General features: G+C 32.5%; 2 protein-coding genes across 2 annotated transcripts; both read right to left on the bottom strand.

Moving 5' to 3' along the window:
• Positions 1–368: 368 nt before the first annotated feature.
• Positions 369–4,945, bottom strand: LOC132752261 (glycoprotein 3-alpha-L-fucosyltransferase A-like). The gene is made up of 3 exons (XM_060742579.1): positions 4,467–4,945; positions 3,324–3,418; positions 369–3,086 (listed from the first exon to the last, which is right to left on the bottom strand). Exons 1-3 carry the CDS (start codon positions 4,495–4,497, stop codon positions 2,046–2,048), a joined length of 1,167 nt encoding a protein of 388 aa, XP_060598562.1. The 5' UTR covers positions 4,498–4,945; the 3' UTR covers positions 369–2,045.
• An 11,278-nt stretch (positions 4,946–16,223) lies between these two features.
• Positions 16,224–21,692, bottom strand: LOC132752258 (uncharacterized). Its single transcript, XM_060742576.1, has 5 exons — positions 20,492–21,692; positions 18,150–18,429; positions 17,737–17,814; positions 16,907–16,988; positions 16,224–16,391 (listed from the first exon to the last, which is right to left on the bottom strand). Exons 1-4 carry the CDS (start codon positions 21,289–21,291, stop codon positions 16,923–16,925), a joined length of 1,224 nt encoding a protein of 407 aa, XP_060598559.1. The 5' UTR covers positions 21,292–21,692; the 3' UTR covers positions 16,224–16,391; positions 16,907–16,922.
• Between the last annotated feature and the right edge of the window lie 483 nt (positions 21,693–22,175).

Raw genomic sequence — 22,175 nt, 5'->3', positions numbered from 1 at the left:
GAGACTAGAATATGTATTTGACTCGCATGTCTTTATTTTATACCAAATTTGTTAATACACACCTTTCTCGAAGGGGACGAAGGATCTCGGTTGTCAAAGCATATTTCACCATCGCTCAGTATTGATCTGGTGCTTTAAATGCTCTTTATTTTCAACTTTATCTTTGCTGTTTTGGGGGGTTTTTTGGGGGCTTTTTATCATTTTACTAATTCCTGATGAAAGCATGGTGTCATTATCAACTATATCTTTAGTATTTACATGACATTAAATTAACCCGAATAACGATAATATATAATGCCTGGTTCGCGTAACATTTTAAAAATATTTTGGAGAATATTTAATCTATGGCCATTAGCCTTTTAAAATGTCTCCATGAATCACAAGTACAAGTATGTTAACAGAAGATATTCTGACAAACTAAAATGAAAAGAAAACATTTTAATTAATAAACAACTGTAAATTCGAAAAATACTTCAGCATTTTCATATGCGCTATTATGCCATTTAAAGCAGCAAATAAAGGTGCGTGGTAATTATTTCGCACATGACGCATTATGCATTAAAACTACTGTCCAATGATGGTGATAATTTGATAATTTTAAATCATATCGATAATTAAAATGCTTATGATGAAACATAAATGTGGATATTATCATTTGACCTTATGTGTGGCTGTCACAGCTTCACCTTGATACTTAGATTATGCTTTATTTTTTTTTTTAAATCTTGCTATGAAGGAAAAGAAGCTACTTATAATTCCACTTATATAGAAAAACAAACTCAAAATAGAAATTTGTTTAATGCATACAAAGTTTCTGACTTTTCAAAATTTAAAATTCATTAATAAATTGTATTAAGTTATTAAATGTTTTTAAACCTATCAAAATGGGGATGAATCGTATACTTTAACCAGGGAATAAAAATAAAAAGCAAAATTTACCATACAGAATGATTAAAGCTGAATTGTGTGTTCATATTTTTAATTTTCTTCTCCAAGATGTACCCAAAACAAAGACATTTCTTAACAAATAAAATATATTATACTTAATAAGCTAAAACTAATTGAATACTAGGGCGAGCCGTAATGGGGACGAATCGTTTTGTTATTGCAGCAAAAAAAAATGAATACAAAATATCAAAACAACATCTAAATTAAACAACAACAACAACAATAATCACAAACACCTTTGTGCTTATCCTTAATAACGTTTACAAAAACACCCTTTAGATCTGCTGATTTTGTTTTTAATTAAAAATACAGCTACTCTCAGAGCACTTGCATATGCACTTTATTTTTTTGCCTTGAAGGTCCAAGAAATAAACAAAGTGGTGAAATGTACAATAGTCTACATTTGAATCGTAACCTTTGTACGTTTTTGCTTAAACAAAACCTACTGCACCTTCTCCCGACGCAATTTAATGCTTTTCATTACGTTAAATGGTCCTTTTAGGAAAATAAAAAAAAAACTTTTATCTGACAGTCGTGATTCAAAATAGCCGCTTGTTTGAGAAAATATTTACAAATCAGATAACCGTAAACGTTACTCTATCACTCATTAGGTTAAATTTTACACTTCTCATCACGTGATAGTAATAAATTTCGTATATGGTGTGTATGAACTCCTGTATGACCTATGAAAATGAGAACTTCCAAATTGTTGAAGGAACAACAGAAATATTAGCATCGAAGCTAAATCGAAGAAAAACATATGTGGACCCGTGTGTAAGTCCTCGGGCGGTAGGCGGTTGGTCGATTGCCTCGTACTGGTCCATTGAATGCTTCTTGAACAAACACACACACACGTATGCACACACGAACGCACGCACGCACCAACGCACACACCGACACACACATACACATACATCCGCAAATGAACCGCCTTATCAATGGTTATCGTTTTAACACTATTAAACTCATTTTATCTCCAAAAAACAGAATGTTCGAAGGGAACACATTTAAAGTAGAAGTAAATACATGGACAACCAATCATCTTCTATGCATTTCAGATGATATATAGTTTCATTATTAAGCTTAATGACTAATATCTAACTAATGTCTTTCACTTCTTTAGGGTGAAGACACGGTTTCGAATCAAAGGCCCATTTCTTCATATCTTGAATAGTTTTTTCAAATTTCTTTTGAAAATTCATTCTGTAGCAGATGTCACAAAATGCTCTTTGGTAAACAGGTTTATATCCAGTGGAATAAAACTGGTTCTTCCTTTGTAACAGTTTCACTATGTCGGCGACTGTAAGACTTCTCAAGTACATAGCAAGGTCTTTGGCGGTCTTGAAGTCATCCGTAGAAATATAGGAACCTTCAGGAAAAAGTCGTTTTGCATCTCCAGGAAGGCCACCACGTGTTATCATGATTGTGTCATAATTAAAATTTTCAAAAAACTTTTCTGTAAAATAGTTGTGACAGAAAGCGTTCTCAAATGCGAGATAGAATAAATATGTTCTGTTCAAAATTCGAAAACAAAATTCATCATGACGGAAACGTTTACCACAATTCCATAACCTGCCACAGCGACCTAATATGGTTAAATTGATATGTTTATTAAGTTCTTTGACATATTGCTGTCGTTTAGCGTTTGTTGTGCAGTGTGACGCTATCATCAGGGGCCGCGTACTATTCTTGTTCCTAGCCACTGTCTCGAAATATCGATGAACATGCACCTTACTTTTTCTTATTTCTCCATATGGAAAGTAAATGTCTGTATTATCTTTATCATAAGTCATTGTCCAATTGAAGGCGTAATTATTTTTATACCACCAGTTTTTTCCGATGTGATACATTTGTGGAGATTCGTGGGCAGCAAATATCCAAACTTGTCCGTTTGGTCTTGTAAAATTTAGTTTCTTCGGAATATACATTCCATCAAAAATTACAGCGTCACTTCCCCTGGCATCATTTTTATCGAACGTTAGTTCACAGTTATTCCATTCACATTTCTCAAAATTACATGGCATAGCATATTTGAGATTTGTACTTACAAAGGTTGAGGGATTGTAATAAAGAACTAAATATTTCTGTCTGCTTAGATACGATGCTAGTGAGGGTGCTGCTAAGGTGTCGTTATTTACCTGAAAACATGTGAATAAATATATTATCTGATATAATGTTTGCTATAGTGTTAAACGTGTTTACATATAATATGCTACTGAAAGATGAAACGTCCAAACATCTTTAGTGGATTATTAGAAGGAATACTGTTTATAATAAATAATAATAATAATAAAACGATAAATATTTATTAGTTTCTGAAATACTTTTGAATTTTTGACAATTTCATCAGTTCAAACACAAAACAAATGTTATACCGCTTTGCTCAATATTTTCTTGATACTTCTCCCAACATATTCGCGAGATATTATAAGGAACATCAGCACTAATACAACCAAGAGTACTATATTCACTGAAATATTTAAAAAAATGAAAAGTACATGCATTAATATCGTGATTGATACAAAATTGTGTATTGGCAGATGGAACTGTATAATTGGTATTTATAAAAAAATAAACAAGTCCTACCTAAACCTTAACAATAAAAATATAGAAATAAATGCTCTTCAGAGAAGAACTTTACATAACTTTCGTTATTATTCCTATCTAGCATATGTCTTCTCAGACAGGTACTTACATGAACATATCTTAATATATGTACATTGTTCTTCTTTTCTTTTTAGATGCCCCACCCCCTCCTCAAACAAAGTCATGTGTTAAAAAAGTGCTGTTGCTTTTATTTCATCACATTGTTTTAAAATGGAAGATAATTACTTTTTTAAGAAAATAAAATAGTCTAGAATTCATCCCTTTTTCGCAGTTTATTGAGTGTCAAAACTAGTATACAAACATTTCAATGGAAATGACCGTATAATCAAAATATTAATATGACGTATGTAGAGTATAATGCTTTCCAACAATCTGAAAACAGACTTGCTATCATGCATGTTTTTGTGTTTAAGTTATATAAACTTAGTTAATTGTATGTCGTTAGATAATAACGTAACTTAAGATCAGTTTCAATGCTTGAATTGCTTTTAATTCCTAATCCTTTATCTTTATTTTTTTCTTGTTCTTAAGTCCTTATTTTTAACATTACGAAATCATTTAAAAGCGGACTTCGTACTTCTCAAGTATATTGACTAAAATTCTATTATCTTTGAATAGCATTATTGTCATATGAGTATCAAAAAAGAAACTTATCTTTAAAAACGTTTCATCCTAGAATGACTAAACACTTCATGGTCAAGAACTGAATAATTTTTACACAAAAATATGTAGTATACTCGTCTATATTTATACAAAGCATATGAAGCATTATGAAACGTTTAATGTAAGATTTGTTTGTGTTCTGATGAATAAAACCTTTTCAAAATTCATAAAATCAGGTAGACAAATATAAATATCTGACTCTCTTTCAAAAAGGTACATCACAAGAGACATAGACATAATTAACTTACCGTTCCTGTTCATATAAAAACACACTCTCATTTTTCTTTGTCCTGCTATTGAGAATGTCGAAATTTCCGTCTAAATTAAACCTTCTTGAATTTAAAGCAACACTGTCAATTGTCGCAGGTTTCCGAAAGAGGCTTCAGTTAACGCAATGGTGAATTTTCACCTATCCTTTTGTAAAATAATACGTCAAATAATATGTCAATAGAATGAGGTACGTGTGTCGAGAATTTTAACAATTAAGAAATGTATCTTCTTTTACTGAATGTAATACATTCATCAATAATTTTCTCATTTTATGTTTACAGATCTTATGTAAATCGTGATAATATTTGACAAACCATGAACACATACACGAGACTGAACTTATATCATTTGATCCAATAATGATTTATATCGAACATCACGCTGAAAATGCACTGGGTATATCTTATTTGATGTGAAACTAATGTGAAAGATTTATTTCTACCCCTGCATTACGTAACTTAATTCACTAAACATATGCAATGTAAAGTTTCTGAACTTGTTGTAAACATATTATGTAAACTAAATGAAATAAGCTTCATCTAACATAATATTATAATCAGATAGGATGGTTTTTATTTATTGATCAATTGTAATCAATTGGCGTTTGTGTATATATGGCCAATTAAGAAAAAAAAACAAGTCCGACGTTTATCGAGGCGGTACTCTAGGACACCTTATCCGGTTTAGCCGCCATAATTACCGGTACAAATTTATAAAACTAGTTAAAACAAAACACATAAGGGGTTCACAAATATACCCAAATGATACAATATGGTAGTTATATTTATTCGTTTATTTATTTATTTTGCATGTTGTAAATTGCCTACCTCTATAAATGCACGAAATGAATTCATTTTTTGCAATTCAACTGGATTTAACCAATAAATAATTAAAAAATATGAAACAGATTTTATAAATATTTTTGTTTCTTTACATCAGATAAAATCGCTTAATGAATTATTACATTATAATTAATTGGGCAAATTTTGAACATAAATTATATTTTGCAATAAAATTAAATAAATCAATAGATTGTAATATACTCGTCTATATTTGTCATATTTATGCCATCGTGTTTATATAGTCTTCTTCAAGTTCTCCTTCAATAACATCTGATCATTCAGTTTGCTGTTTTATCTGATCGCGAAAGTAATTCCTATTTTGCTGTGCATACTGTTCATATTATAATCAAACTGATTTTTTTGATTAAGATATATCAGAACATTATTGTTTGAATTTATTACCCTGTCGATTTCATACTGATAAGGTCAGTACACACGATATATCAATCTTAATTCGGGGTACTGTTCGTGTTGGTGTTCGAAGTAAAACACGTTTAGATTTAATTTTGTTAATACAATGAGCGGTAAAGTGCAACAGAACTTTTATATCAATATAGCATGTGCTCTTATTACCTCCCTTGATTTAAAGCTATAAAAATCAGCAATTCAGAAATGCAGTGGTAGTTTTGGATTTTCTGCAACTTATTATAATGGAATTTCTTCCTTTGAACATATAGATTGTTTAACTGTATAATAGCACAGGTGCGTCAACTTTACTTTAGTCATTCAATCCATATAAGAGGATGAATGCCCACAATTTGTAAATTAACAAATGCCGGTACGGTATAATTCACAATATATGTATAGTATATATGTATATACCTTTTCATGCAGACAAAGCCGGATCTGAATATCCCTCATATTTGGGTCTGACCCAGTTTGTAATTGGGCCTGTGGCCTGTGACCTGTGACTTGTGACCTGTTACCTATGACCTGTGCCCAATAAGTATTTTATATATATAAATTTTACATACGTGAACATATTTAATTTGGGTCTGCCCTACATTAGACCTTTGTCACATGTATATCAGTAATTGTAATAGGACTTTTAGTATCAACAGCCATTACACATAAAAATAGTTTACTGTTGAATTTTATTTATTTTGGAACCCTTGCAAATATAACATGGATCAGTGCACTTCAGAGAAGGTTAGTCAATGTGCATGGATAGTGTTGTAAATGTATTTATTGCAGTTGTCCGGTTAAGTGAGGTGTAACATAGTTAGCAAGAATATTTCGTGCTCGCCGGTCGTGATATGGATACATTATTGAAAGGCGGGTAGAATCGCCACTCTAGGACTTTGCATTGTAGTGAACACATCGTATCCTACCCACCCACCCAGAAGCAATGCTTTTATTAAGCCATGTTTTCGCATCCATTGATTGGTTGTTAGCGAAAAGGTGTTTGTTTTGTTTGAATTAACTTGGAAATAATCGATATAATAGTTTATTCCGCAGGTTGTGAGCTTTCAAGATTGCATGTCCGGAGACCATGTCAAGAAGAAAAATTAAACTCACAGAAATACCAGATATTATTTTTATTGATTTGTATACAACGATCTTGAAACAATACGAAGGCCTTTATCCTTCTTTAGTGTTGTTGTTTACTCTGTCGAAGGTTTCATTACCTTTATTTGGTGATAAATAATTTATCTTCGGTTAAGCAAAGCGAATTAAAAAAATAATACCTGGCCATACTTCTTACAGCGATATATTGTAATGTAGTGGTAGCGCGCTGGTCTATCAACTATACAGTTGTGGGTTCAAATCCAAGCATTTGTTTTGTTAAACATCTTTTTTTCAATGTACAGGTATTCAACTGAGCTTTTGTGCTACACGTGACATAATGGCTTGCAACGAAAATCATATTTTTATTGTGAGCACACGAGTCCTGGGCTGTTTTGTTGAGGTGTATGTTGTGGCGCTGTAAAAAAAAGACGTCAACCTGCATTCATTATCCGTGGTAATCACCAATTGAGGTACTCTCTTGGCATCGGAGACGAACATGCCATTGCCAGCGCAACTTGAGTGTCACAGAGGTTAAAAGTAAACCCATGTGTATATTTAACTGAATGTAACATACGGCAACATTTGAAAGTATTTGGTCTGTGACACAAACAGAAAATTGTATATATATGTGAAGCTCAAGAGTTGATAATGGGCCCACAACGCATATCAAACCCACATATATATATAATAATATATATATATATATATATAATATATATAGAAATGAGAGAATATATACACACATTCCACCACATCGATATACCAGTCCAATAACGGCACAGCGCCTAGCAGAACAGAACAGCTTTATATACAGTCACAAACTGCACTACACACTGAAACAGGCTCAATATTCGCATTTATAGAGTTTGTTCTCTGTTATCTCTGTTATCATATCTCACAAATCAACGATGTCAGTTTGATTGTCTTGTTCACTGATTGGGACCAGATAAATATATATTTATTTCCGAAAGTCAACTTGATCACGTAAGATCAAGTAGTTCCGTAGGATACAATGCATTTAGACAGATAAAGTTTATATAAAGGGAGATAATTTAATTCAATACAGTTATACTTAACCCTGCGTAGGATCAGATAAAGATATAAGTGTGCAGATAACTTGTTATAGAGATGAGAGAATATATAAACACATACCACCACATCGATATGCCAGTCCAATTACGGCACAGCGCCTAGCAGAACAGTCATGAAAGCATAGCCACTGCTCATCCACCATCACAAAATGATGGTTTCAGAACAGCTTTATATACAGTCACAAACTGCACTACACATTGAAACAGGCTCAACATTCGCATATATAGAGTTTGTTCTCTGTTATCATATCTCATAAATCATATCTCATAAATCAACGATGACATTTTTATTGTCTTCTTCACTGATTGGGACCAGAGAACTATATAGCTATTTCCAAAAGTCAACCGGATCCCGTAAGATCAAGTAGATCCGTAGGATACAATGACTTTAGACAGATAAAGTATATATAAAGAGAGATAATTAAATTCAATTCAGCTATACAAACTTCATCTACTTTCAATCAACATTCAATCATGTGTAAGTACATTTGTATTTGCATGTTGGCATGTACTTCAAAACAAACATACCATTATGCAGAACCAACTTCCCAAATGTCCAGTGTAATATTTCTTAAAGTATTAAGTGTCTAGAAATATTAACAATATGGATTTTTTAGAAATTGTTACATTTAACATAATGCTAGTGGAACTGAAGAACCTACTTGAACCTCTTACATCTGTCGTTGCTTTACAATCTAGACAGACCAGGCAGACAATTGGATCTTTTTTATATTGAATTGTGCATTATATAAAAATAATACATGAAATAGCTGCATAAATTTTATATTCTCATACATATGTACATCTGATACACGATTTCTGCTTTTTATTCTAAATAAAATGTATATTTGATCTACATTTCATCTACTGAGCAAACATAAAATTGCTTATAGAAACAGTTGACTAGAATTCCACAGCCTACCTAATTCAAGTCCAATGAATATCAATATTCCATCGTTTTTTTTCTGTTTCACGGTATATTTTCACTTGTCGTAGCCATTTTGGATTCTGATACCTGCATTGTGATACGCTATCTGATTGGGCGAGCCAAATTGGACGTCTAATCTGATCGCGTATACAAAGCAGGTATCATAATCCAAAATTACAAAATCAAGTCAAAAAATACCGTGAAACAGAAAAAATCGATAAAATATTGATATTCTTTGGATTTGAATTACATAAGCTTTTGAAATCTAGTTTTTTTATGTTAATGAATGATGCAACGAAAAGCCACGAGAATGCGTCTCAGTCGCCGAAACGACGATTTCCCGTTTTCCAAATCGTTTGGCAAATAAGCATATAGTAGGCTTTCCATCTTTCTATAACTATAACTTTGCTAGTGGAACATTTTTTTTTTATAATTATATCGGTTTTGTATTTAATATCAAGTAGTAAGCCTTAGTAGTGATTTTTTTCAGGGTGGTAGCAGGGGTCCAGGGGCAGGTTGGGGTGGGGTGTCCAAACACTGATACTGCCATATGTGATAAGCACTTATCTTCTTTTACAAAACAACACTACCTTTGCCAGATCTGATTTGTTAAGGTATGACCCCTATTATGAACACTATTTAGAACTGTATAATTTTGTAAAATATTCGACATAAGTAACTTAATCATAATATATGCTTTAAAAGAACACATGTATGCAAAAAAAGGAGGAACCTCTTAAACTCTCCAATATCAACATTATAAAAAATGTTTCCTTATTAATCTTGTATTAAGAAACAAGTTATAGCATTCGCCTATCGTATCACACATGCAAAATTATTGGTCCGGCCCAAAATGTTAAAGATATTTACAAAAAATATGTTACCCCAGCCCACCTTTTTAAAGCACTTGTTTGACCGTTTTCCTACTTATTCAAAGTATCCCTTAAAATTATCAAAGTAAGGGGCTGTTTTCAAACTTTGCTTTAATTGTCTTAATTTTTTGAAAAATATATTGTCAAATATAAAATATTTTTTAACGTGTAAAAGTTTTGATTTTTTAGACTATGAAAATATCAGGTAGCATATTTGTTCAAAATTTGGCATTTAAAAACAATAAATACTTATCATATTTCATTATTTAAATTCAACACTTTTTACTTTCCACAAGAGATCGGCGACATACTGAAAAAATATAAACGAAAAAAATGACTCATCTGGGGTTTGAACGTATGCCCCTCAGTTTCTTTGGAGTGGACAGACATTCTGGCCTATTGAAGGGGATGTAGTGCGTTAGGGGGATCTTGACTTAAAAACTTGAACACAGCACATAAGCATATGATAATGTTATACAGTCAATAAATGGTAAACAAGGAACTGAAACAAATATAAATGTAATGCAATTCATACAAATAAAAAACAACAATTACACAGCAACAGTCCTGTCTGTGTGTACTACCAATTCAGCAAGACGTTATTGAATAAGAGCTGTCGGCAGCACAGCAACGCTCGACTATTCTTAGTGCTTGATAATAAAAGAGCCTTGATAATGTAAAATTGTCTGAGTTAATAACACAGAGACAACATTTTTCTTTAAATTATGTTACAGTTATAGGTCTAGGAGAGAGTCCTATTATGCGCTCAAAGAAGAGTATAAAATTTCAACTTGTTTCAATAGAATATAAAAATATCTGGATGTATCTGGTATCAAACCTAAATGTAAATTCTAAGTTGAAAAAAGGGCATAACTCTATCAAATTGTTGATACAGTTATCTCCTCCTGTTTACAGGTTAGGGTTATAATGATGAACAAGTGTGCAAAGTTTCAAAGCCATATGTCAATGGAGTTTGGAAATATTTGAGGTATAACAAAAACTTAAACGTAAATTCTAAGTCAAAAAAGGGGCATAATTTTGTCAAAAAATGCTTGATACAGCTACCTCCTCCTGTCTACAGGTTAGGGTTATATGGTGAACAATTTTGCAAAGTTTCAAAGTCATATGTCAATGGACTTTGAAAATTTTCGAGGTATAACAAAAACTTTAACGTAATTAAGTCAAAAGGGCCATAATTATGTCAAAATGCTTGATACAGTTACCTTCTCCTGTCTACATGTTGGGGTCATGATAGTGAACAAGTGTGCATAGTTTCCAAGCCACATATCAATGGACTTTGAAAATATTTGAGGTATAACAAAAACTTTAACGTAAATTTTAAGTCGAAAAGAGGGCATGATTCTGTCAAATGCTTGATACGGTTACCATCTCCTGTCTACAGGTTGGGGTTATAATTGTGACAAGTTCTTCCAAATAGTCGAGCTAAAAAGGTAACATTAAGTCAGCACAATTACTTAAAAATATCCAGCAAGTATAATAGATAGATGCAAAACAATACAGTTATTAGATAAAAAATCAAAAACAAAAACACATAAAGTAGACCAACAAGAGGGTCATGATTGCTCTAAATTGCTCACCTTAGTCAGAGTACTGGTCTATTGGGTGTTTTAAAAGAAGATTATTTTGTCTATACTATATGCATATAAGGAAAATCAATGACCTCACTAGGCAGAACCAATTTTGACCCCAGGACTTTTATTTGAACAAATTTGGTAAATATACATAAGATGTTTCATGCTTCATATCTAAGCTCTAGCTATTTAAGTATTTAAAAAGAAGATAAATACATATAAGGACAATCAATGACCAAGAGGGCTTTAAAAAAACAAACTTTGAAGACACTAAGAGATGTTTCAAGTTTAATATCTAAGTTCTAGCTATTTTAGGGTTTTTTTTTTTAATTTTTAGAGTTTTAACTCTATACATATAAGGAAAATCAATTAACCAATAAATTTTGACCCAATGGCTTTTATTTTAAACAAACTTGGTAGACACTCACTAGAAGATGTTTCATCCCAAATATCTAAGCTCTAGCTCTTTGGATAGTTTAAGCCTTTTCTTTCGGTTGCCATGGCGACCAGAGTTTTGTATGGAATTAAATTCTTTGAACAAGTTTTAAAGGTTTAGTGGGTTACGAGATGATGTCGTTTAAAATAAAAGTTAATGGATTGACGCCGGATGATAAGCGATTAATAAAGCTCACCATGTCACTTTGTCACAGGTGAGCTAAAAAACAAAAAAAAAATCAGGAAAAAGATGTATACTGAATTAATGATAAGATATAAAAGAAGCCCATGCGTTAAAGTATTTCTAGGACTTTATATATTGACCAAGTTTTTGCCCTACATGACCCAAATGAAATCCAATACTCAAAGACATTCATTTTGACAAAGATTCATAATGATTAGATTCAAATGCTGCCCTTAATATGAACAAAATGTTGTTAACGGATTTGATGTAGTGATTTTTTGACCTGTCAACACCGCATAGACCTAATCAATTTAATTAGTCTGACCTTTAAGTTTCTTGAAAAATTCGGCCTCTAGTGTGTTAACAAGGTAAAGGTGAACAGACATCTCAATACAGACATCCAACACTACTAATACGTCTTTATGAGCACTTAAATGATCGGTTTCGCTAACAATGCAACGAGTACCCAAGAATAATACAATTACATTTCACCATTATCTGGCAAGTCAGAGATTGAAAATAAAAGTATCCAAAACAAAAAAAAAACAATTCGGCCTACCCTACATATTCCTAGAGAGCATGTTACCCAACAACACATTTTAGGCCTTATCTAGTTAGTCACTTACATAGATGAAAAACAATACAAATATCTGCAAACAATAAACTTTCATCTAAGCAATCTTTCTGGGTTCATTCTATTATGTTCTAGCACTTATTTCATGCAGCTTTATTATCAAATGTCAAACACTTTGGGTAGGTCGAAAAATTTTTCAGTCAGTCAGTCAGAAAATAGCTGAAGACGTTCAGATTGGAAACGCGCTATATTTGGCCATGCTGTTTACCCTGTTCTGTTTGTTTGAGGTACTTCAGTTTGCTTTACGTTAACTTACATATTCAAGTTGAAAAGTAGGTTGGCTAGGTCGGATTCTTTTTTCCGTCAGTCTACTAAAAATAGCTGAAGACGTTAAGATTTGAAGCGCGCTATAGTTGGCCATGCTGTTTACCCTGTTCTGTTTATTTTAGGTACGTCAGTTTGCTTTTCGTTAACTTACATATTCAAGTTGAATATCAGGTTGGGTAGGTCGTATTTTTTCTCTGTCAGTCTAATGACAATAGCTGAAGACGTTAAGATTTGAAGCGCGCTATAGTTGGCCATGCTGTTTACCCTGTTCTGTTTATTTTAGGTACTTCAGTTTGCTTTACGTTAACTTACATATTCAAGTTGAATATTAGGTTAAGTAGGTCGGATTTTTTTCTCTGTCAGACTAATGACAATAGCTGAAGACGTTCAGATTGGAAGCGCGCCAAAATCAGCCATGCTGTTTACCGTGTTCTGTTTGTTTGAGGTACTTCAGTTTGCTTTACGTAAACTTACACAGATGAAAAACAATACAAGTATCTGCTAACAACACATTTACATTTTAGAATACTTCCACACTTTATTTGAACATTTTTTAGCACTTCTTTCATGCAGCTTTAAAATGTCAAACGCTTTACAGATTGAATAGATTTTGCACAAAAAATGAAACAAGAGGTCCATTTTGACCCTCATTCATCCAGCAATTTCAAGCTTGTCCACAGGAATGTGTTAAATCTTCAAACAGTCAAATAGATCTGTTACTAAAATACATTGTCTATGATGCTGTGGGAAATGTTACTTAGATTTACCTAATTTCATGTTATTTAGCTTAGATCTTATTTGAGCCAATGTTCTCATTGCTAACTCACTACAGGTGTTTTGCGCCATTATCATGTCAGAGTTATGAACACTTGTTTTAGTTCCATTTAGGTAGAATTTAAATGTTTTTCGTAAGAAAGCCTCTTCAGTCTTACTCCATGGAACCTTCCTGCCACATTTACTAGTACCTAAAAAGTAAAGTGTTTCTCTACATAACATGAAACAACAACAAGAGCTGTCACAGGAGACAGCGTAGCTCGACCAATAAAATACTAAAGAAGTTATAACATTTCTTTAAGAAAATCCCAAATTCAAAGATATCAATCTGTAAATATTGCTTCAAGAGTTATGAACCTTATCATATAACATGTAATTGATGATAAGGAATAATAATTTGAAGTTTGAAGTAGATACCTTTAAAACTAAAAAAGTATAGTAAAAAATAACATTTTTAAGTAAAAAAAAAACTAAGTTTGTGGGAAGAAAAGTCTTGCAATATTGGTGCTTAAAGTTATGAACCTTGTCACTTAACCTGTGGTTCATGATAAATAAGACATATTTGAAGTATGAAGTTGATCCCTTACGAAATAAAGAAGAAACAGTAAACAATAATATTATTTAAGGTATTAGCACCCTAATGCATTACCTCCGCTTTGAAGAGTATTCAAATAGGCTAGAATTACTATTAACTACATTGAAAATGAGGGCCATGGGTTCAATCCCCAGAAGGGTCAATTTTTTTTTCTTTTAACATTATTTTTGTATCTCTCATGTCCCATATGGAAGGAAAAAAGTGTTTAATTTTGAATTTTTAATTTATATAGGTATTTATTTGCTAAATTATGCTAAATCTAGTAATAAATATGGTACCTGATATTTTCAAAGTGTAATATAATCAAAACTAGACAGTAAAAGTATTTCATATTTTACAAGATCAACCAATATACTTTTTGAAAAAATTAGGGAAACTTTGAAAACAGGCACTCATTTGGGTAAATTTTAAGATTTTTTTTGAATAAGGCTCCCTAAGTAGAAAAATGGTCAGACATGATGTAAAAATGGGTGGGGTAGGGTAACATTTTTATACAGATTTCACAAATTTTAAGAAGAAACCATAATTTTGCTTATGTTGAATGTTGGATGAATGGTACTATTTGTTTCTTACCAGAAATTCAAGGGAAAACATTTTTCATTAGAATGTTATTGCAGATTATTTAAAGGTTCCTCATTTCGAAAAAAGGGCCCTCATAACATCCTATCTTGAGTTCAGAAAAGTGGCCATAACTTGATTTCCGTACGGTTAACTTTGTTTAAATTTTGCATACAGGTGTACTTTAAGGTATACATCTGACCTATGATGTCAATTCTTTAGTTCCTGATAGTGCCAATTAGGGTCCTAATACCTTAAGGAAAATGCTATTTCAAGGGGAGATAAACTAAAAGTATTGGTGCGAGATTTATGAACCTTGTCACATAAGATGTGAATGATGATAAGGTCCATATATTTGAAGTATGAGTTGGTCCCTTAAGAAATAAAGAAGTAACAGTAAAAAATAATATTCTTTAAGGAAAATTCTAAGTTCAAGGGGAGATAAATCTGAAAATATTTGTGCTAGAGACATAAACCTTGTCACATAAGAGTGTTTGATAATAAGGAACATATATTTGAAGTTTGAAGTTGATACCTTAAGAAATGATACAGTTACAGTGACACATAATTTACTGCACCAAAACTTTAATATCAAATCTGGACAAGGACGCCGGGTCGAGTAGGACAGCTCTCCATATACTTCGTATAGTCGAGCTAAAAATCAGCAGACTTTTTTATTAGAAATGTAAAATAATTAATCTTTCTGTATTCAAATTAAATTCCGAACAACGTTTTGCCACAAAGTGTATATAAAGACGAATTGGAAGACCCAACAATTGTGCAGATTTAACAAGAAATTTATACATTGCATTGTTGGGTCTAAAGCAAGATACTATGGTATAACTTTAGAATAACGTATGTATTTGAATAATTGCGAGTGGAAAAAAATCTAAAATTCCACATCCCAGGTCAATTAAAGCAATTATCAGTGAACATATAAGGATCTGACCTTCAAGGTAAAAATCAATTTAAGTTTGACATACATAAAGGTCCTGATCTAAATTATGTTGTGCCTTGATTTGGAGTTAAGCCTTCTGTAAATTACAAAGTTCTAGCCAGTTACAGAATAAAGAGAGAAAAGTTCATTAATTTGTGTTAAGAGAAGAACTGGTGATTATTAATATTGCTGTCAGATGTCAAAATGCCAAGCGAGGAAAATTGTAACATTTCTATGAGAGAAAAAATCATTAATTTGTGTTAAGAGAAGAGCTGGTGATTATTAATATTGCTGTCAGATGTCAGAATGCCAAGCAAGGAAAATGGTAACATTTTTATATCGTCTGGCATCCACTTGGAACTGAACCGGGATATCAAGGCAATGCTTTAAATATGAACCTATGCTATGGAGTCAACAGATGTTTCGAGTATTGACACCAAAGGCATCATGATTTATATTATTTTTGCAGATTGGCAAAAAAAAAATGGTCACTTCAATGGACTTTCATGAAATTATGTGCAATGGTTAGAAACATGTTGGTAAAACACTGATTAAAATGGTCAGAATATTCAAACTAAGAAGCACTTACCACTGTCCTCATCACTGTCAGAATTGTTCTTGTCTAATAACTGGCTAAATATCATACATGTTTTCTGAAACATGACATCTTCCATTGTTTATATACCTAGTAGAATTATTCAAGAAGGCTTATTTCATGTCATTGAAATATATTTTACATTACCTAGCAAAAACAGCAGATTAAAGTTCATTTTTGAGATATAAATCTGTCCATATGCCATCACTCCACAGTTAGTTTATAAAAAAATATCTAGTTTGTGTTGGAAGCTTAATAAAACACTCTCCAAACCCCTCCTAGAACCAACCAGTACTAAGCAATGAATGTAAAGTTTATCGCTAAAAAAAACGATGGCTTGCCCCTGACAGGGTTTGAACTCATGTGGTCAGCCATCTATTGATTACTAGTCCCACATATTAACCACTTGGCCATTACTGTCGCATTCCATATCTAAGCCTTCATATCTTCATGCTCCAGATGTATTTATCACTATTAGATAGGTGATGACTCTGATAGGAAAATGCAATACTACCTGCATAGGCCGGTTCAAGCAAAAATAGATCATATATTATATAAGACACATTGTGCATTACTTAATTGATAGAAAATATAAAATATAGCACCTTCTGTAGAGATTTCTTATAACTGTTTGCCTTTCCATTTGTTCACACAGCCATTGTCTACCGCCGTGAGAAGTTGAGACACCTGAATGACATGATTTTCAAAGTGTAATAGAAAGAGTGTATATTAGTTCAATCACCCCGATTAGTTCAATCGTAGAGCAGATTTGTAATCTCAAGGTTGTGTGTTCCATCCCCAAGACTGACCGCGTATGATCACTGACAAAATAGTCCTGCTGATTAGACTATAAATAGGGTCCTGATTTGGATGCTTTACACCTGGCATGTAAATAGAACCAGGGTGTGTCTCAAGTAATTGTAACCTTCAGCTATGAAACAATCTTCACTTGTTCACTGTACTGCTGAAAGCACTACTGGAATTCAAGCAGTTTCCATTAAAAAATGTAGTAACTTAATCAAGAGCTGTCGGTAGGACAGCAACGCTCGACGACTGTTCTTAGTGATTGATATTAATAGAACCTTGATAATGTATAATTGTCGTATTTTTACCAAACAGTCGAGCTATAAATGATTTTTTATTACGCCGACCCACCAAAACATTGATTGTTACACATGAATAGTTGGCTCATTGCTTAAATTACAAAATTCCATTATGTTACAAACATAGAATAACCCTTAGTGTTAAGGCTTGATATGGGGCACCGAAATTATCCATTATTTTGAATAAAGAAAAGTAGATCCCATCTGTAAATATTACACATAATTTTTATGTTAACATGAGGGTTTTTGCAAATGTGGCAAAAATACAAAACAATACAATTCAACGTACATGTTTGTTTTAAATTTTGAGCACAGCAATGAAGGGCACTTACAACTGTCAGCTCCTTAGTAGCGTGAGAAAGGAGATGTCGTGCAAGGTCATCAAGTTCACTCTCTGACCAATCGAAGATCTGAAAATACACATTTACTAGGCATTTTACTTGTAATTTTATAATTCAAGTGCATGTTTAAGACAAGGGAAGGTCATCTTGGCAAAATTTAACAGTTTTACACATTACGTTAATGTTCTACTTTTTGGAATGGGCTTTTAATATTTTTTTTAAAAAATGTTCTGATTTCTTTAAGAAAAAATCATCATTTTTAGCAAATGGTTAGCAGCCTTTATTCAGTGTTAAATTAAGGTTAAAAAAAACTGATTTGGAAATGAAAAAAAACAACATTTTTTATCAATTTTAGACCTTGAAGTATTTCGGTAGGTTTAAGTAATAATGGAGTTTGATTTTACCTGTGAAACAGTAGCTATGTATCGTCGAAGTCCTGTTGATGTTATACGCTTTGGGTGAATCAACCCTGGACAAAGATCAAGAATCTCTTTCAAATCTTCGTTTCCTGACAGGGGTGTGTCACTATTAACTCTGGCAAACAAAAATGGGTTGGTACCTGAAATGCCCACAATCATCCTGGTTGAATTAAGTAGTTCTATGGCTTTTTTTGCATCTGGTGGCAATAAAACATAAGCATCCACATTTTTCCTGGACTTCCCAGCACTGAGCACCATATCCATTCTGAAAGTAATGACACATTGACATATAATAATAGCAAACAAAATGTGAAGACACAATGCTACAACAAAACAGAAATGAAAGACTCAACAGTATTGAACAAACTACATACAGTAGAACCAGGATTTTTTTGGTTTATTTTATAGCCGTTATTGGGTCATATTCCGAATTATCAATAGTACATTATTTTCCCAATCCAAAGGAAAGTAACAAAATAAAAAAATATTGAATAAAAATTTTCAAATCTTTGCAAAAAGGGCTTCTTCACTGTAATAGTGCTTAAATCTGTGTAGATGCATAGACAGTAATTGTTTGCATCCATTTAATCATTACAAAATTTCAGTCATGCATTGTTTCCCAATTTTTAACAAAACCTCGCTGAAATTCCCAATTTTATGGGTATAGGTTGTGTTCCAAAAATCCTGGAAGAAATCCCTGAACTTATATGAGTCAAACTTTGATAAATTGACTTTTGTTGAAGTAAATTGAAAGTCCAGATTTGTTCCTGTATATATTCTTTATAAAACCCAATATATAAGTCCAAGTTTTATGTGTCAAATTTGTTGATGTGTTACAGGTTTTTCATGGTCTGTATAGAATAAACAGAGTATAATTGAACACAGGTAAGTCGAAATCCTTAGAATATTTTGACGCCTTTAACGCCTTTTGTCACCTGCTTGTAAACGTCAACAGTTCGAAAATTTGTTATAAAATTGAGACTACTCATGAGTCAAGGTCCCAATGTGTTGAAGTTTTTATATAAATCCCTTAAACTTCGACTTACCAAAGTTCTAAGGACTTTATTTAGGGGTTGCCAGTTGAAGTTTTGGCAATGTGAAATCTTCTGTATCATATTGGAAACATCAAGCACTCAAACAAACTAAGTAATTATGAGTATTTTTCAATTTGCAGAATGAACATAAATAAACATTAAAGGAACTCCACTGAGGTTTATAAGCCTAAAAACATAACAAGTGGGCCATGATGGCCCTGAAGTCGCTCACCTGTATATAGGCCCCTGGATCGGGGTCAGTTTAAACCCCAGGGCTTTTATTTGAACAAACTTGGTAAACACCCATTAGAAGATGTCTCATGCTTAACATCTAAGGTCTAGCTGGTCAAGTTTTTTTCTGTACACATATAGTTAAAAACAATGACACGCCTGGGGCAGGACCAGTTTTGACCCAAGGGCTTTTATTTGAACAATCTTTGTAGACACTTACTAGAAAATGTTTCATGCTTAATATCTAAACTATAGCTATTCGGGTTTTTTCAAAGAATATTTTTAAGTTTTTGCTTTACACATAAAAGGAAAATCAATGTCCCCCGGGACGGGGCCAATTTTGACCCCAGGGCTTTTATTTGAACAAACTTGGTAGACACTCAAACTTGGTAGACACTCACTAGAAGATGCTTTGTGTTTAATATCTAAACTCTAGCTATTTGAGTTTTTTTTAAAGAAAATTTTTTAAGTTTTTGTTATACACATATAAGGAAAATGAACAACTTTGTTAAGGCTTTACACAAGGAACATCCCTGTGAAGTTTCATTATGATCTGCCTTATGGTTTCAGAGGAGATGTCGTTTTAAATGTGTGAACGGACAATGGACGACGTACGACGGACGACGGACCAAGAGTGATCCTAATAGCTCACCCTGAGCATATGCTCAGGTGAGCTAAAAAAATAATTTTTCACATAGATTAGCATGAGCACTTAAAACAGAAATATCAATAAATTAAAATTAAGAAATACATTGAAAATCATATGTTTGTGCTATTCTCAGTTCGTTTTGACTGAAAAGCGTTTAAACGATTTTCAATTTAAGGTCATTTTTCACTATTTTAATTTTTTTTCTGGAAAAACAGAGCGAGTTAATGATCTGAAATTTTGTACTCAGGTTATTTGTATAGGTCTTTATCAGATGGAGTAATAATCCCAAAAAAAATATTTCCAGTCCCGTCATGTCAAAAACCCTCAGTGAAGTCCCTTTAAAAAATATATCTATGAATTTGTCAATGTTCAGGGCATAAAGGTTGAAATTACAAATATGTTTTATATTTTACCTCTTAGCCATTATCCTATCTGAAGTGGACAATGCCATCTCAAACTCCCCTCTCTGTTCATGCTGCCAGTCTGGACGACTTTGAAAGTCTTCTAATTTAAGATCTTTTACCTCAGCTCTTCTTCTTTTATTAAAAAGGATCAAACGACACAATGTCAGCTTGGCTAATCTCGTCCAAACTGCTGCAGTTGGGATCTTCATTAACGCATCTGCTGCATTTACCATTGATTCTGAGATGTAGGATTTTAGTGTCAGCAAATCTTCCGTCAAAGGGATTGTTTTTACTTTTTGTCGGTTGATGGTATTGGTCATTTTTTGACAAACAGAATTCACACGGTAAGTCCATTCCAGGGTAAAAAGTCTCTGGAAGTTTTCAGCTTCTTCGAGCTTTGTGTTATTACCTTCTCTTAACGCAAATCCCTTTTTGACTTGGATTATGTGAGAAATGTTGTTTCCTATTAATTTTCCTAAGGATGGAGCAGCTTTGGCATCATTCAGACACATTGACTTTGCTGTACTTACAAGTAAGTCAAAGTTACGTGCAACTATTAGCTTATCCATATCAATAATGTGTTCACTTTTTTCCCGGCATTTAATGACAACTCTAGCCAATGTTCTGCATGACTGAGATACTCTGTGAAAGTCGTTAATTTTATGGTCTTGTTCTCTTCCCAGAGATTCTACTTTTAAGGCAGCATACATCCTTATTAAAACATCTTTTTGAACTTCATCTGTAATCTCATCATGGTTCATACGACTCAGCAATTCAATAAGGCTAATGTATGTTTTAGATAGTGTCATTTAGCTTATAAATTTCCTGTAACTACACATCCTGAAAGGGGTAGTAATTATAGAGGACATGTAGGTGAATTAGATTATACTGAAATAAAATTCCCTGTCACAATAAATCAAGTACCCAAAATAGAAATTCGGAATAATATGTCGTTTAATATATTTGGTTATGAAAACAAAAAAAAGTATTTCCATTATACATATCACCATCACTTCTTGTAGAAGCAAACTTTTCTAGATCGGCTTTGTATTCAGCAAATTTACTTAAAAAGTTATTGAAAAAGGTCTTTATTGATTTTGGCTGCGGGATCATTAAAGTTCTTTATTTCTGTCTTGATTTCTAGTTTATACATAATTTGTTTTCAGCTTCGGTAATGTTCTTTTTCAATTCTTCGTGTTTAATCATATTTTCCGTTAATTCTTTCATCTGTTCTGGAACAATACTAATGTTTTTAGCTAATTTTTGTTTAGTGTGCTCATCTGATTCGTTGAGCGCTTTTGATATTTTTGATATTTCATCACCAATTTTAACATGTTAATCAATTATTGTACGCGAATTCTGACCAAGGTCTTTTTTTAGTTGTCCGATATTATCGCGTTCAGTTTGTAGTAACTTCTGTATTTCTTTCGTAAATTCAAGGTTATAATTTGAAACTATATCTTGAGATTTTCTATAAACAAATCTCCTTGAAACTGCATCATTTGGTTTGTCAGGACTTCCTAAATTGATTATTTCATTGCCACCCATATCTAACGGTTTATTCATTTTATTGTTTTCTATTGAGTTTCTATTAAGATACTATTCCATTTCCTGTTTATTTCTATTTTAAATTGACTTATACTTGCATAATCAGTCAGGTCAAGATCAAATTTGACCTAACTTATGCTTTCTG

Source organism: Ruditapes philippinarum, unplaced genomic scaffold (genome assembly GCF_026571515.1).
Source record: "Ruditapes philippinarum isolate M1 unplaced genomic scaffold, ASM2657151v2 ctg4248_1_1_1_1, whole genome shotgun sequence".
Classification (NCBI taxonomy): Eukaryota; Metazoa; Mollusca; class Bivalvia; order Venerida; family Veneridae; genus Ruditapes; species Ruditapes philippinarum.
This window is presented reverse-complemented; position numbering and strand designations above follow the sequence as displayed.

Coding starts and splice junctions, on each gene's coding strand:
- LOC132752258 (XM_060742576.1), bottom strand. CDS start 21,291: ATGACACTATCTAAAACATACATTAGCCTTATTGAATTGCTGAGTCGT. Junction 18,430..20,491: donor GATAGGATAATGGCTAAGAG/GTAAAATATAAA, acceptor CATTACTTTCAG/AATGGATATGGTGCTCAGTG. Junction 16,989..17,736: donor CTACTAAGGAGCTGACAGTT/GTAAGTGCCCTT, acceptor CATGTCATTCAG/GTGTCTCAACTTCTCACGGC.
- LOC132752261 (XM_060742579.1), bottom strand. CDS start 4,497: ATGAGAGTGTGTTTTTATATGAACAGGAACG. Junction 3,419..4,466: donor TTTTTATATGAACAGGAACG/GTAAGTTAATTA, acceptor TAAATATTTCAG/TGAATATAGTACTCTTGGTT. Junction 3,087..3,323: donor AGAAAATATTGAGCAAAGCG/GTATAACATTTG, acceptor ACATGTTTTCAG/GTAAATAACGACACCTTAGC.